The sequence below is a fragment of the Euleptes europaea genome, chromosome 18 (genome assembly GCF_029931775.1).
Source record: "Euleptes europaea isolate rEulEur1 chromosome 18, rEulEur1.hap1, whole genome shotgun sequence".
NCBI classification, from domain to species: Eukaryota; Metazoa; Chordata; class Lepidosauria; order Squamata; family Sphaerodactylidae; genus Euleptes; species Euleptes europaea.
The window spans coordinates 6,854,803-6,869,609 of NC_079329.1; the positions used below are offsets into that span (position 1 = coordinate 6,854,803).

Here is a 14,807-nt window from a genome sequence, read left to right on the forward strand (position 1 = left end):
AGAAAATGAATAGATGAGATGTACAGTGGTGGAGCAAGTGGTCTTTCAGCTCTTCCAATGGCAAGCAATTTAGGTAGGCTTGTGCACACAATTTTTTTTGAGTGTGTTAAATTTCAGGTTCTGGTTTATTGGGACTTATTGTTTTAGGGAAACCCGAAAAAATCTGAATTCCCATACCGGTAAATATGGGAATTCAGCTTATTTTTGGGTTTCCCAAAACAATTTGGGAATTCAGGCTTTTTGAACTCCTAAGGAAAATTTTTGGAGGTAGAGCCTTCAAATTTGCAGCCTAGCTGCAAGGGGCTCTCCTTGCCTGAACACCCAAGTTTGGTGAATATTGGGTCCGGGGGTCCAGTTTTATGGGGTTTGGAAGGGGTCTCCCCCATCCTCCATAGAGAAGAAATATTGAAGTGGTTGTAGTCAGATTCTCTACTGCAAACTTCACTATGTTTCTCTATGGAGGAGCCGGGCAAACTTTCCCACCTTTAAAAGCAATGGCCCATGGTTATCTGTGGCAGGATTGATGCATCAGAAAACAAAGCCATGGGTTTCAAAAAAGGTGACCCACTTCAGGATGATTGTGGGACTTGCAGTACCATTCCTCCATTTTCAGACAAGATTATCTCCCAAAGACACCTATGGTGTTTCCAAGGAAAGCAAAGATTTACTCATGAGATGGTCAGTCAGAACTGACAGGGAGGGTGGGAAATATATCCTCTGTGACAAAGCACATGGAGTCAAATCAGTTGGGATCAGGGAGAGTTATGGTTGAATCCCCACTCTCCAATGGCAGGATACTGGCTGATCTTGGGGCAGACACATCCTTTCAGCCATACTTCAACACAGGGTAGTTATGAGTATAAAATGGCAGATAGCAGAACAATACAAAGTGCTTTTGATCCCCTTTGGGAGAAAAATCAGAGTATAACATTTGTTAAAGGATACGCTGGTAGGGGCTAGGCCACAGAGACCTAAGCCACAGTTTGCTGCAGATACATTCTCCCCACTCCACATCGGTTGCAGGGTTGTCCCAGGAACCCTAGTCTTCAATAAGGCTCTCAGTCTCGATCTCACACAGAAATTTCAGAGCCAGCATTTTACATTTGAAATTTACAAGAATGAAACATTCAAATGTAGAATTCTTCCTATGTCTCCACCTAGGAATAAAGGCCCATAGAGACTGGGGAAATGTGCCTGAGATGCCTATTACAGAAGAATATCAGGGAAAGGTTTACGGGTTTCATTCAGTGCAGAAAACAAAATAGCCACATGCGATTGAGATAAAATTACAACTGCACAAGAAAATAATAGAAAATTGAAAAGTTTAATGCTTTTTCTTGATCAGCTGCTCTCTTCTGTTCAGCTCAGGCCTCAGAATGATGACATAGCATTTGGGGAAAAAGATGCAGCCTAGTAAGCCAGCACTGGAAGCTAAGATGGAGAAGATCTCCACGGCCACTGTGTTTTTTCCTTGAGTGCTCAGGTAGGTGGGGACAAAGGACAACCAAACACTGCAGAAGACCAACATGCTGAAGGTGATGAACTTGGCTTCGTTGAAACTGTCGGGCAACTTTCTGGCAAGGAAAGCCACCATGAAGCAGACTGAGGCCAGTAAGCCCATGTAGCCCAAAACACAGTAAAACATGGTGGCTGACCCTTCATTGCATTGCACTATGATTTCTCTACTGAGTGAATGCATGTCCACATCTGGGAAAGGAGGAGAAGATGTCAACCAAACAGCACAAATGACAACTTGAACAAAGAAGCAAGAGATAACAATGTAATATGCCAATTGTTTCCCCACCCACTTTCGAAAAACGTTTCCTGGCTTAGAGGCCATAAACACTACAACGACCGTAACAGTTTTTGCCAAGACAGAAGAAACAGCTATGGAGAAGATGATGCCAAAAGTCGTTTGTCGGAGGAGGCAGGTCACCTCAGTAGGCTTTCCGATGAAGAGCAAGGAGCAGAGGAAGCATAGGAGGAGAGAGATGAGTAGACAGTAGGTGAGGCTCCGGTTGTTGGCTTTAACGATGGGGGTGTCCTTGTACTTGACAAAGATTGCGAGCACCAGGGCTGTGATCAGAGAAAAGGAGAGAGCCAAAAAGGCTAAAATCATGCTCAAGGGTTCTGCAAAGGAAAGGAAGTTTGGAATCTTGGGAATGCATTGATCTTGTCCCAGGTTTGGATAATGACCTTCAGAGCATGGCATGCAAGAATCCATGTCTGAAAGGAGAAGAGAACCTATTTAGACACTTTCATCATATGACAACAAAAGGTTTTCTAAGATAATAGCCTACCTTGTATTCTCAACCATTGATGAAAACAGTTTTGTAAATCTGTCCTAACATTCAAAATACCTAAGAAGTAATGCCAGCGTTTGAGCCCTTACAGCTCATTCCTGAGCTTGGGGGCCAAATGTGCTTAGGGGGGTCTCTTGATCCGTGCCATCTGCACCGTGCAAACTGGTATGGACGCCGGCATAGGGACACTTTCACCTGCCCCCCTGGACTGGTCCTTAAACTGGAATCCGGGAGGCATTCCCGAGGCATTCTGGGGAGCATTCCATGGGGGAAGAGCTGCCTCTAGGCAGCTTCCTAACTCCTTTCAGCTTAGGAACACCCTCTTTAGCAACAGCAGTGCTGCACCAGCTTTTTGTTGGTGCAGCATCGCTGTTTTCAATGAGGTTTTCTCCCCTTTTCTTATTCTTTCTTTTTAAAAAAAACCCTCCCCTTTTGCAGTACGCTAGCTTCTTTGGAAGCACCATGACGCCACTACACCAATGTCGTCCCTGAATGCTTCAGCTCTCGGGAATGAGCTGTCAGACATATATTGAAATAAGACCGTGAATCCTATTGTGGTGAAAGGATTTTTCTGGGAGTTTTGGCGCTCATGGTGATACTTCTCAATTTCTTACCAGGTTTTCTATTTCCTTAAAACAGAACTATGCTTTTCTGCTGTCCAGGAGACCTGTTGTCTTTAGAACTGAATTCCCATGATTTCTCAAAAATATTAAGCAACCCTCTGGAAATAAATGGAGCAACGCTCAAAACGTTTAAATACCCATAAGCTTTTTCATGTTTCCTCATAGTGCAGATGTTCAAATTCCCCCCTTCAGGTAACCAGTCTACAAAATATATGGTGATCTTCAACAGGAGTCATATGAATCAGAGCATTTCGTACCCTGTTTGTCTGAAATCTTCCCCTCTGGACACGGATCACAATCGTAGCAGCAGAATTTCTCCCCTTCCTTCTTTTTCCTGCTGTAACCTGGCTTGCAGTAGTCATTACACACAGACAGAGGAGGCAGCTGTCATTAAAGAAAATGAGAATGTAGAACTGAGAAGATTTGGATAGTCTTTTGCTTCACAATAGCTGTAAAAGTTGTCAAGGCAATGGAAGAGTAACCTCAAGGAGGAATGCGTATTATCCAAAGCACAATGGAACCAACAAACATCTAAATGTTGCATGCTTGTTCAGCCCATTAATGCCCTAATTAAATGCTCAGTTAGCAATATTTGTGGATTAAAACAATTGTTGAGTCCATTTGCTGTCCTGTTGAAAGCTTCTGTCTACACATTTGAATAAATGACAGAGTTTTGAATATTTTTGAGAGAGTGAAATTATTTTCTCACATGTTCAAGGTATCTGTTCCACTCAATTATGTCTTCTTTGATGATGACTCTTTTACTAAGCAGAACCTGAGGATCCAGCTTCCCGATCTTGACTCTGATATAGGACTTATTTGGAAAAGTGACCAAGTTGATAATATCAAATCCCCCTTTCAACTGTCCATGTTCGTTAAAGGTCACTTCATCTCTGGCACTGTTGTTGAAAGCAATTCTCTGAATAAGTGTGTGGAGCTTAGTAGAAAGAGAAAGAGCATTAAGATACCTGGAGATATTGAAATTTACTCACCAATACTTTTCAGTTTGAAACAGATTTTTAGACTACTTTCCTCTAGGACGGAAGATTTGTATGAATGCAAGTATTTTGCTTGCTCATGAGAATAAGCTTGCATGGCCAGTTACGACAAAGGAATGAAGTATGATTCAGGATGTTTCTGGAATGAATGCTGCTGTTTTAGTGTCCAAAAGAATCCATTTTGGTGTTGCTGCATCCAGAGTGCATTTTGTTGGCCAGCACCATTCAACACCATATATCAGGGGTGGGGAACCTTTTTCTTGCCAAGGGCCATTTGCGTATTTATAACATCATTCGGGGGCCATACCAGGTGTAGCACTCCTGGTGGAGGGGGGGTAGAAGCTAGGGTTGCCAGATCTCCAGCCTCCACCTGGAGATTGGCAACCCTAGCATCGGCTATGCAGAGGAGGGAAGGAAGGAAAGATGGAAGGAAGGAAAGAATAAGAAGGAAAGATGGAAGGAAGGAAAGAATAAGAAGGAAGGAAGGAAGGAAGGAAGGAAGGAAGGAAGGAAGGAAGGAAGAGAAAGAAAGAAAGAAAGAAAGAAAGAAAGAAAGAAAGAAAGAAAGAAAGAAAGAAAGAAAGAAGGAAGGAAGGAAGGAAGGAAAGAATGAAAAAGAAGGAAGGAAGGAAGGAAGGAAAGAAAGAAAGAAAGAAAGAAAGAAAGAAAGAAAGAAAGAAAGAAAGAAGGAAGGAAGGAAGGAAGGAAGGAAGGAAGGAAGGAAGGAAAGAGAAAGAAAGAAAGAAAGAAAGAAAGAAAGAAAGAAAGAAGGAAGGAAGGAAGGAAGGAAGGAAAGAAGGAAGGAAGGAAAGAAAGAAGGAAGGAAGGAAGGAAGGAAAGAAAGAAAGAGAGAAGGAAGGAAGGAAAGAAAAAAAGAAGGAAGGAAGGAAGAAGGAAGGAATCAAAGAAGAAAGGAAAGAAAGAAAAAAAGAAAAAAGAAAGAAAAAGAAAGAAAGAAAGAAAGAAAAAAAGAATGAAGGAAAGAAGGAAGGAAGGAAGGAAGGAAAGAAAGAAGGAAGGAAGGAAGGAAAGAAAGAAGGAAGGAAAGAAAGAAAAAAAGGAAGGAAAGCAAGAAAGGGAGGCTTCACCTCCCCAACAACCCCCCCATGGGGATCTCTCTCTCTCCCCCCCTGGGGCCACCCAGCAGCCCAGGATCACACACACACACTCACCCATGCAATAGGGGGTTGGAAAAAGCTGGCAGCGAAGGGGAGGGGTGCTGAGAGAACCGGCCAGAGGCACGTGTTCTCTCTCACGAGGAACCGAAAGCAAGGAAAAGGAAGCCGGGAGACTTAAGGGAAACGCCCCCACAATCATCCAATCCGCCTTCAGTTTTTTGTGCATGCGCTCCCGCTTCCCAGTGAAGCCTGAAATGCCGAGAGCTCCGTGGATCTCCCAACCTCAGCAGGCAGGCCGGGGGCCGGACAAAATGACCTAGCTGGCCGGAGGTTCCCCACCCCTGCCATATATCCACAAATGAGCCTATCCATTAGAAGAACAATAGGCATGCCCCCACCTTCCCTACAGAGTTGCAGGGAGCCAAAGGAAGCAGGAATAAAAGAAAAGTCTGCAGGGGCTGGTCAGAAGGGGAGTTGATAAAACTCATGGACAGAGGGTTAGCAGTTACCAGGTGGTGAGATGTAATTTCTCACTTTTCAACAGCATCTTTGGTTTTTGCTCTGGTTAGTCAGAGGGAAGTACTGCATGATTCTATAGGAATTCTCATAATTTCCATGGCTTCTACCATAGAATTTTGTAGAATTCTGACAGCATCATGCTAGGGATAGGGGGTTGATGTCACTTTCAGGTTTTCACACAGAAGTGGTCTTGCACAGTCAGTAACATTTGTCTCCCTCCCCTTTGTCACCCTAAGCATGGAAGGAGACATTTTTTGTCAGTGAGTAGTAAATACCTTCCACGGTTGCACATTTGGAAGAGCCAGGCTGCTCCCATCCTCCATCACTCTGTGGTTGGTTCTGGCAGAGGCCAAGATGTGTAGAGCATGTGCAATGGCATAGACAGCATTATAGATACTGTAGCTATGGCCAGTCATGCTCATTTCGAAAAAAGGTGCCAGGACAGTCTCCAGTCTCTCCTCTCCAGTGCATGTCTCTTCCAAATTTGTTGGATTAATGTCATCTGGTAATGTACATTGAAAGACTTGTTCCCAAAATTCCTTGATAAAACCATCCCTCTCTGCCCAGGAAGGTTTTATTTGTTGGAGAAATGTATGGAATCCTAGGATGTCCTTTGAATGAATTGAGAAGGAAAGAGCACCATGGAATATTTGTATATCAAATGTCCTTTGTAAAACAGTGAATGCAAAATCAATCTGGGCTGTTGTAATCCACACCTTCCCTGTAGAGGTTCTCACGACATAATCAGAACCAGTTAAATTCATTGCAATTGTGGGAATAAAGATAATGGATACCAGCCAGAGAAGTGTTCCACTTTCTCCATGTACTACAATTGCATTGGCTGTGCTGTCCAGGAAATCAGTATTATGACTGTCAAGATATTTAAACATAAAATGTATGTTATCCCACAGGACCTGTCTTGTAGCCTTTTCTATGAAGGCCACACAGATTCCATTCCTGGAAAGCATCACCTCAAATGCTTGCAAAAACCGGTCTCCAGCTTCATCATCCATCGCAATGAGCCCAACCCATTTCCAGCCGAAATGCAGAAGTAACTGGACAATTCCCTCATACTGAAGGGTTTCCTGGGGGACCGTGCGGTAAAACAGAGGGAGACTGGTTGGGTTTTCCACTGCTGATTCAAATGAGCCAAATGAAAACTAATAAGGAAAGAAAATCATGTTACAGAGGGAGAATTGGAATACTTCATTGATCACCTTCTTGTTTCAGAAGTTCTTTAAATGTTACCTCAGATCTTGATCCTATTATATTGGCAATTTAAATGGCATAAAAGACAACTCTTCTTTCCAGACCGCTGCATGTCTTCTTTTGCCTGCACATTTCCTCCTTCTGCTAGTAAACTTTTCTGGAACTTTGGCAGTGTTTTACATTTTTGTTTTATTTATTTAAAATATTTGTTACCCTTTTTTTCACCTTGCAGAACTCAAGGTAGTTTATAATGTGGATAAAACAAGCATTATAAACATACATTGAAGACCACAGTTTTAAATCTCAGTCATTCCCAATTACAGTTTATTTCTCAAAAGATATCACCATATCTAAATCCTTGATCATTTTTTTTCACACAGTAGGAGGAATGAATTATCTGGCAGCCTTGAAGACCTTTTTGAGGGAAATGAACCAAATGATACTTTACGGTACTGAAGTTTGGGTAGAAGATAGTTCAGATAATATCGATTCCTTTCTGTTAATATTGTCTATGTGGGTATAGCTTTTCAGCAAGAATTTGCAATTCCTTCATTGGAAGATTAGCTAGATGCATTCAGTCTTTGGATTAAAATTCTATTTAATTATAGATCTAGATTCCTCCATAGACTGTGAGAAGACTCATTTCAGAGTAACTGGAAGAGGTCAGCTGATCAAAGATTGGAATGATAAAGTAGTGTTGGCATGGGGGGGAACTCAGGTATTAAAGTGCAGTTCAGTTCAGTTCAGCTCATTTACCGTCATTTGACCAGCAGGTATCAGTACAAAATTACAATTTTAAAACCCCAATTGAGGACCTCCATATCTTACTGGCTACAGCAGCAGCAGCAGCAGCAGTAGCAGCAGCAGCAGAAGAAGAAGAAGAAGAAGGTTTTGTTTTTATTTGGCAAGTTTCTTTACCACTTAAGGGAGAATCAAACTAGCTTAAAATCACCTTCCCTTCCCCACAACAGACACCTTGTGAGGTAGATGGGGCTGAGAGAGCTCTAACAGAGCTGAAACTCGCCCAACGTCACCCTGCTGGCTTCGTGTGTAGGAATGGGGAAAGAAATCCAGTCCACCAGATAAGCCTCCGCCACTCATGTGAAGGAGTGGGGAATCAAATCCGGTTCTCCAGATCAGACTCCACCGCTCCAAACCACTGCTCTTAACCACTACACCATACCCACTAGATGTGCTTCCTTGATGGGTGGGAGTCAGGGGGGCCTGTCATTTTAATCTTAATTCCCGACCAGGATCATATTGGACAAGATATCCTGGTTCCAAGCCACGTAGAGCTTTGAAGAACAAAACCAACACATTGAATTAGGTTGAGGATTGGAATCAAGCGTAATTGTTACAGCATCGGGTTCACATGATTCCAGGAGCTGCGCCCAACCAGCTGTCTAGCATCAGCATCCTGCACTAGCTGCAGCTGCCAAACACTCTTCAAGCACTGCGTATTGCAATAGTCCTGTCTAGTTCCACATAATATGGCAAAGAGGGTGATTGAGTGGCAGAGAGTATAGAATAGACTTTTGCAGGGCATCTCCTGGTTGACCTGATCAACATTCGCAAGAAAAGCTCATGTAGTCCTGTGCTGAATATTGCATGGTGTCTGTGTTCATGCTGTCTGTATTGATGTAAAAAGGTGGTTGTAAAACGGGTCAGAAGAATAAGTGCATCCTCATTCATACTCAGAGTGTAGAAATGGAACAAGCCAAATGAATGATGATGAACAGTCTTCGCTTGGATTCACATTCATTGTTTGTTGTCTACAGTTTGATGTGTCAAAAGAAGTGATGTTCCAAATGAAGGAGATAGCCCTGTTGAGATCAGTGATTTTCCAACCTAGTCATTATTGTTGACCTTTAGGGTTGTTTTGGATATAATTTCCTTTCTGCGCCCCACACTGATACTGACTGATTGTTAACAAGTAACCTTCTATGTTAATCTGGCAATCAGTTTGGACTAATTGGTATGAGCGTTTCAACATGCACTAGATCAGGAAGAACCTTAGTTTCAGCATGCACTAGATCAGAGAGGGGGATTAACCTGCATGCAAGATTTGTGAAAATCCAACTAATCGCAGTTCTCTGATCATACCTGTGGGATCTTGTAACGGCTTAAGAGAAGTGCAATATCTGATGAGGCATCAGATCCATATCCCCCAATGACACCCATCACTTTTTTCTTGGTGCCACACTTGTAGTTTGGGATGAGTTCAAGTGATGTGAAGAGTAGGTCGAGGGTAGTCCTGTACGTCCATTTCGAATCTATGGTGGAGTCATGAATGTGGAAACCAAGAGTGACGTTGGGCAAGATGTTGGGGTTCTTGTTGATCTCATGGATGGCAAACACCAAGGCGAGGATGTGCTGGTAGAACTTTGTTACAAGGCTGCAACGAAAATCAGTTGTTTGAGAAGTGAATGTTTCTATGTATGGCATCTGTATTGGCCACAGATGGTTCTAAAAACATAATAAGGCCCCAGCTAAATCAGACAAATGGCCCGTCTTGCACCCTTTTCATTTCCCACAGCAAGGGGCTTTCTAGGCAAGAGAGACACAGAGGCCTTAGCCTTCCTCCATAGAATCTTTCTTGGTGGTCTCCCTTCCAAGCTGGGTACCCAAGTGTTTGTGTGTGTGTGTATAAGTGTGTGTGTATAAGTGTGTGTGTATGTATATGTATGTATATATATATATGTGTATATATATGTATATAAATACTTAAAAATAATTTATTAGAAGCGCCAAGTAAAGGTTAAAAATATTTAAAAACGTTAAAATAGCACAATGGCATTTCCTAGGGTTGATCTCTGTAACCACATACCAAACGTGTATCAGCCTGTTGGGCCTTCATCAGTGGTTAATTAAAACACATGTTAAGCCTACACACATTTACAGAAATAAATAAATAAATGCATACACAAACAGCTCAAACCCAACGAGGCATGTGTATAGGTTGTAAAATTTATTACCAGTTACTGAAACATCTGGTCAGATTGGTTCTAGTTGTAATACTGGTTAGTATATGTCTCTCATATACTATGTGTTCAGGTATCAACCTAGTAGAGCAGTGTCCATATTCCCCCCTTTTTTCTTCCACTATTGGTCTCCCTTCCAAGTACAGATGCGGCTTAGCTTCCGAGACCTGATGAGATCGGGCTATATCATGCTGCCCTACATGTAACGCCAAGCAATTTCATTCGGTGATTTATTGTTGTCTAGACATTCTTATTCTGTTTTCTCAAAACTATTTCTAATCTTTTCGAAGGCTTTCACGGTCAGAGTTCATTGGTTCTCGTAGGTTATCCGGGCTGTGTAAACATGGTCTTGGTATTTTCTTTCCTGACGTTTCGCCAGCAGCTGTGGCCGACTCCTTCAGAGGAGTAACACTCCTCTGAAGATGCCCGGATAACCTACACAGCCCGGATAACCTACGAGAACCAATATTTCTAAACTGTTTCTAATCTCTTTATCATATGCCTTTATATGTGACCCCAATTAGAAGAAGAGTTTGTTTTTATACCCCAATTTTCTCTACATTTGTAAGCATACTCAAACCAGCTTACAATCACCTATGCTTCCTCTCCCATCAAGAATCCCCTTGTGAGGTAGGTGGGGCTGAGAGAGTTCTGAGAAAACTGTGACTAGCCCAAGGTCACCCAGCAGGTTTCATGTATAGGAGTAGGGAATCCAAGCCGGTTAACCAGATTAGAGTCTGCTGCTCATGTGGAGGAATGGGGAATCAAACTGGCTCTCTGGATTGGAATCCACCACCCATAACCACTACACCACGCTGGCTCTCCATTGAAGTTGGGGGAATTTGCATGAAGGCTAGGCTTTTTGAGAGGCTGGGGCAACTTCCGGAATCATTTAACCTGCATTTGCATGGATGAATCCTTAAGGAAAAGTTCTTCATAAAGAGACAAGAGTTCAAAATAAAGTTTTTTGTTTTATTGTAAAAATAAGAAGAATCACACACATGCAAAATGATGTACCCATGTACAATTCACACAAGAACTAGAGAAAATAAAGGGTGGAAGTGTGGGAACAGAGTGAGGGTAGTTGGGGCAATATTTTCGTAAATGGACCAGCATTTCATGGAAGAAAAGCAAGGAGACCTTAAATGTAAGTAAGGGGTATGTGGCCAAATCCAAGCACACACACACACACAAACACACACACTATGAATGGTGAAAGCGCCAATATTTATGGTAAAAATGAACCCTGAAGCGGCATGAGGTAACTGGCAAAGGAAGGCTTTATCAGGGACAAAGAAACTGTGATTGCTTCTCTGAAGTGACACAAAAAATTGCTTAACCATTGTCGGAAAACAAGAAGATATTTGTGTGTTTGCCTGTTCAATTGCTGATGATTACTCCGGATAGATATAAGAATGAGGGGAAATGTCTAGGAGAGTTTCCCAGGATGGGTGTGGATCAGACAAGAGATGTTTGCTCAAACTCCTCCCCATGCCTATGTTGATGGGCTATGTTGATGGGCAGAACTGTTTGCTGTGGGCCTGATTGCCCACAGGTAATGAGATTAAAAATCCTCAATGATTTCTAGGTGTCTGCCAGGAGCACTTAATCTATTATGGGGGAGAAACTGAGATAAACCCCCATTTACAAACATGCATGTCTTGAGCCTGGGGAAACTGTACATTGACCCAACACAGCTACCAATTCCAAGGTTCATCTCATACCCAAATATGGATTCCAGGGTCTCCTGAAAACATTGGTTCACCTCTGTGGAGTAGTGCCCAGCTCTGGCTCTTGCCTTGGTTCGGGCGCCTATTGGTACTCCAGGGAGCTGGAGAGGTTAAGGCCCTAACATTGATGCCTCTTTTCTAAATGAGAAGAGATTTTGAAATGGAGGGCAGTGGTGCCACAAGTGGTTCATTCTCTGCTAATAAACAGTACAAGCCTCTTGTGCAATACAGATATTGTTGCATCTTCACCAGACTGACATTTTCTCAAAGGTTTCTATATTTTTCAGATATGAGTTCTCTCTTGGATACTTTATTTTGAAGTCTTGGCATTCCCTTTGTGGAACTGACCTTGCTCAAAAACTTCAGTATATACTTATGGTAACTGAAACCGTGCAATCTGCTCCTAAATTATTCATGAAGCAAAAGGTCCTGTCACTGGTATAAGCAAAATCTTTGTGTCTTGGAACATGAGTATTTCATTTTGGTAGCCACCGTACTTACTGTCTATCCATTATTATTAAAAATCCTATTCAGTTTTGCAAGTATACTTAGTTGCTACAATAAAATCAGACATCATCATCAACTCTACATTAGTGGAGCCATGAATTCCTTACCCTGGAAAACAGGGTGCTGAAGAGGTTCAATGTATAGGTATGATAACTGAAACAGTGCAATCTGCCCCTGAATTATTCATGAAGCAACAGGTCCTGTCACCGGTAAAACAACATTTTTGTTTCTTGGAACATGAGTGTTTCATTTTGGTAGCCACAATACTTACTGTCTATCCATTATTATTAAAAATGCTTTTTCAGTTTTGCAAATATATTGAATTGCTCAAATAAAATCAGATATCACCATCATTCTCTACATTAGTGCAGCGTACAGTGCCTTTTTAAAGGGCATCTGTCAAAACCAAGTACATCCCTTGCCAAGCGCTATACCTTTCAATATTAGAAGGAAATACTACTTGGCAAGCATTTGCCCTAGCTCGATGTTCACCTCTGCCCTCTGCAGTATTTGAAGGGAAATTCAAAAAGACTCCCCTCTCAGAAAGGCTCTGCCCCTGCAACAACGGTGAACCGGAAACACTGGAACATGTCCTTCTCAGGTGTAGGTACTATAAGGAGGACAGGGAAAAGATTCTTGGCCCTATTTTAAGAAAGAGCACTGGTTATCCTAAATCTGTTAGAGTTAACATCCTTCTTAAGGATGAATTTTCTCAGGTAGCAAATTTAGTAGCCAAGTTTTGTACAATAGTATTTAATTATAGGAATTGTTGATCTCATGGATGGCAAACACCAAGGCGAGGATGTGCTGGTAGAACTTTGTTACAAGGCTGCAATGAAAATCAGTTATTGATTTCTATATTTTTCAGATATGAGTTCTCTCTTGGTTAATTTATTTTGAAGTCTTGGCCTCCCCTTTGTGGAACTGACCTTGCTCAAAAAAGCTCAGTATATACTTATGATAACTGAAACAGTGCAATCTGCTCCTAAATTATTCATGAAGCAACAGGTCCTGTCACCAGTATAAGCAAAATCTTTGTGTCTTGGAACATGAGTATTTCATTTTGGTAACCACCAAATTTACCATCTATCCATTATTATTAAAAATGCCTATTTTGCAAGTATACTTAGTTGCTAAAATAAAATCAGACATCATCATCAACTTTACATTAGAGGAGCCATAAATTCCTTACTATGGAAAACATATATCATCCTGGGAAGGGTGCCAATGAAATCGAACTTCTTGGGAAGTACAACCAATATGAGTTACAATTCCACCAATTAGGATTTCACCTGGTTGATACCACTGATGTGTAATCTGAGGAGAAATGTTCCCCGAGCACGTCATGCCATATACTTTATATACCATGTGTGGAAGCAGCATCAGTATCAGCAGCAACATCTTGGACTCTGCCATGTGACATCATAAAACACCACCATTCTCACGTACTATCCTGGGTCTCCTCTACAGCATCATCATTAGCTTCTGCCTGGTTTCGAGAGGGTGGCTCAGATGGCACCTGACTCTTCCAAAACTCTTTTAAACAGTGGACGTAGGAACATTTTCTTTCATGTTCCAACCTACTTCTTCGCATGCAATTCCAGAGATATTGAGTAGTGATACAAAAATTGCCTCTCTCTGGTCCCCCATTTTAGCTGTGAATGGCTCAGCGAAGGGTTTTATAAGCAGAACTTTAAGATTTTATTTCTGGTTTGTTTTCTGGGCCAAGAAATGACAGTGATTCTGATAATTATAGTGGCAATAATCTCCTCAGGAAGACTGATAATATTGTTCTGAGATAATAATTTGCAAAGCAAGTAAAGCAAAAAGAGTTTTTTCTGATGTCATCCCAGCTTCTCTATAGTGAGGCAGCACTCATCAATGGTGGAATTGCCAAAGGGCACAAAAATACAGGAAGGAAATTGCAAGCGAAACTTCAAGTGAACTTTGACCTACAACCTAAATACTTTTTGTTGGGAATGACTCGCTCACATCTTCAGACAAAGAACTTTTTCTATATGGGATGACAGCGGCAAGAACACTCTACGCTAAATATTGGAAAGACATGGCAAGACTTTCTAATTTGGTGAAGAAGAAACCGCAGGAAAAACATGAACAGAGATTGCAAACATTCTATGATAGATATATTGTGAATTTAAGATGGAAACGTAAAAGTTAGAAATGTTAGAAGAATTGTTTGATAATTAAGAAATATATAATGATTACAGAGAAGAAATAAAGTGTATAACATTAAGGCTCAGAATCGGAAGAAGGTTAGACTAGATATAGGAATATCAAGAAAAAGGGCTACAACCAGAAGGCCTGTCCTGGATGCTGACCCAATAAGATCTGTAAAGTTCTTTGTTCCTTATTCCCTTTTCCCCTTCTTCTTCTTCTTTTTTGTATTACCTAAAAACCTAATAAAATTTTTTTTTAAAAAATATAGTGAGGCAGCAGCTGGAATGGTGACCTCAGAATGACTACCAGTGGCTCCTCCCACCCATGATGCAATAAAAAAATCAGGAATCTCTGAATGGAAATGACAAAGCAAGAACTGTGAAAAAAATTATCCTTAGATGAATGCATTTATTTATCTACCTGGAACATTTCTGCACCACTTGTCCAGAGAATTTATTCAAAGTGTTTTACAAAGTGAAGCATGATAAAGCCACAAACAGCATAGAATCATTAAAAGTTCCAAGAAACCCAGCCTAAAAATCAAATCCCCAAGTTGAACCCTGTGTTCTCTCAGGTTAGGGGAAACTATCAAAATGTTGGAAGGTCAACCTGGCTATTAACCACTTGGGCAAAAAGAATAG

General features: G+C 41.5%; 1 protein-coding gene across 1 annotated transcript; it reads right to left on the reverse strand.

The window, feature by feature from the left end:
• Positions 1 to 1,324: 1,324 nt before the first annotated feature.
• On the reverse strand, positions 1,325 to 13,582 carry LOC130490277 (vomeronasal type-2 receptor 26-like). Its single transcript, XM_056864103.1, has 6 exons — positions 13,434 to 13,582; positions 8,874 to 9,165; positions 6,278 to 6,721; positions 3,636 to 3,863; positions 3,184 to 3,310; positions 1,325 to 2,226 (listed from the first exon to the last, which is right to left on the reverse strand). The coding sequence occupies exons 1-6, from the start codon at positions 13,580 to 13,582 to the stop codon at positions 1,325 to 1,327; spliced, it is 2,142 nt and encodes a 713-aa protein (XP_056720081.1).
• Between the last annotated feature and the right edge of the window lie 1,225 nt (positions 13,583 to 14,807).

What these genes read in the sequence shown, in the direction of transcription:
- LOC130490277 (XM_056864103.1), bottom strand. Translation starts at nt 13,582, where the DNA reads ATGCGAAGAAGTAGGTTGGAACATGAAAGAAAATGTTCCTACGTCCAC. An exon ending in GCCGTTACAAGATCCCACAG is followed by an intron (nt 6,722 to 8,873) that starts GTATGATCAGAG and finishes TTTCCTTATTAG; the next exon opens with TTTTCATTTGGCTCATTTGA. An exon ending in GAAGATTTCAGACAAACAGG is followed by an intron (nt 2,227 to 3,183) that starts GTACGAAATGCT and finishes TTCTCCTTTCAG; the next exon opens with ACATGGATTCTTGCATGCCA.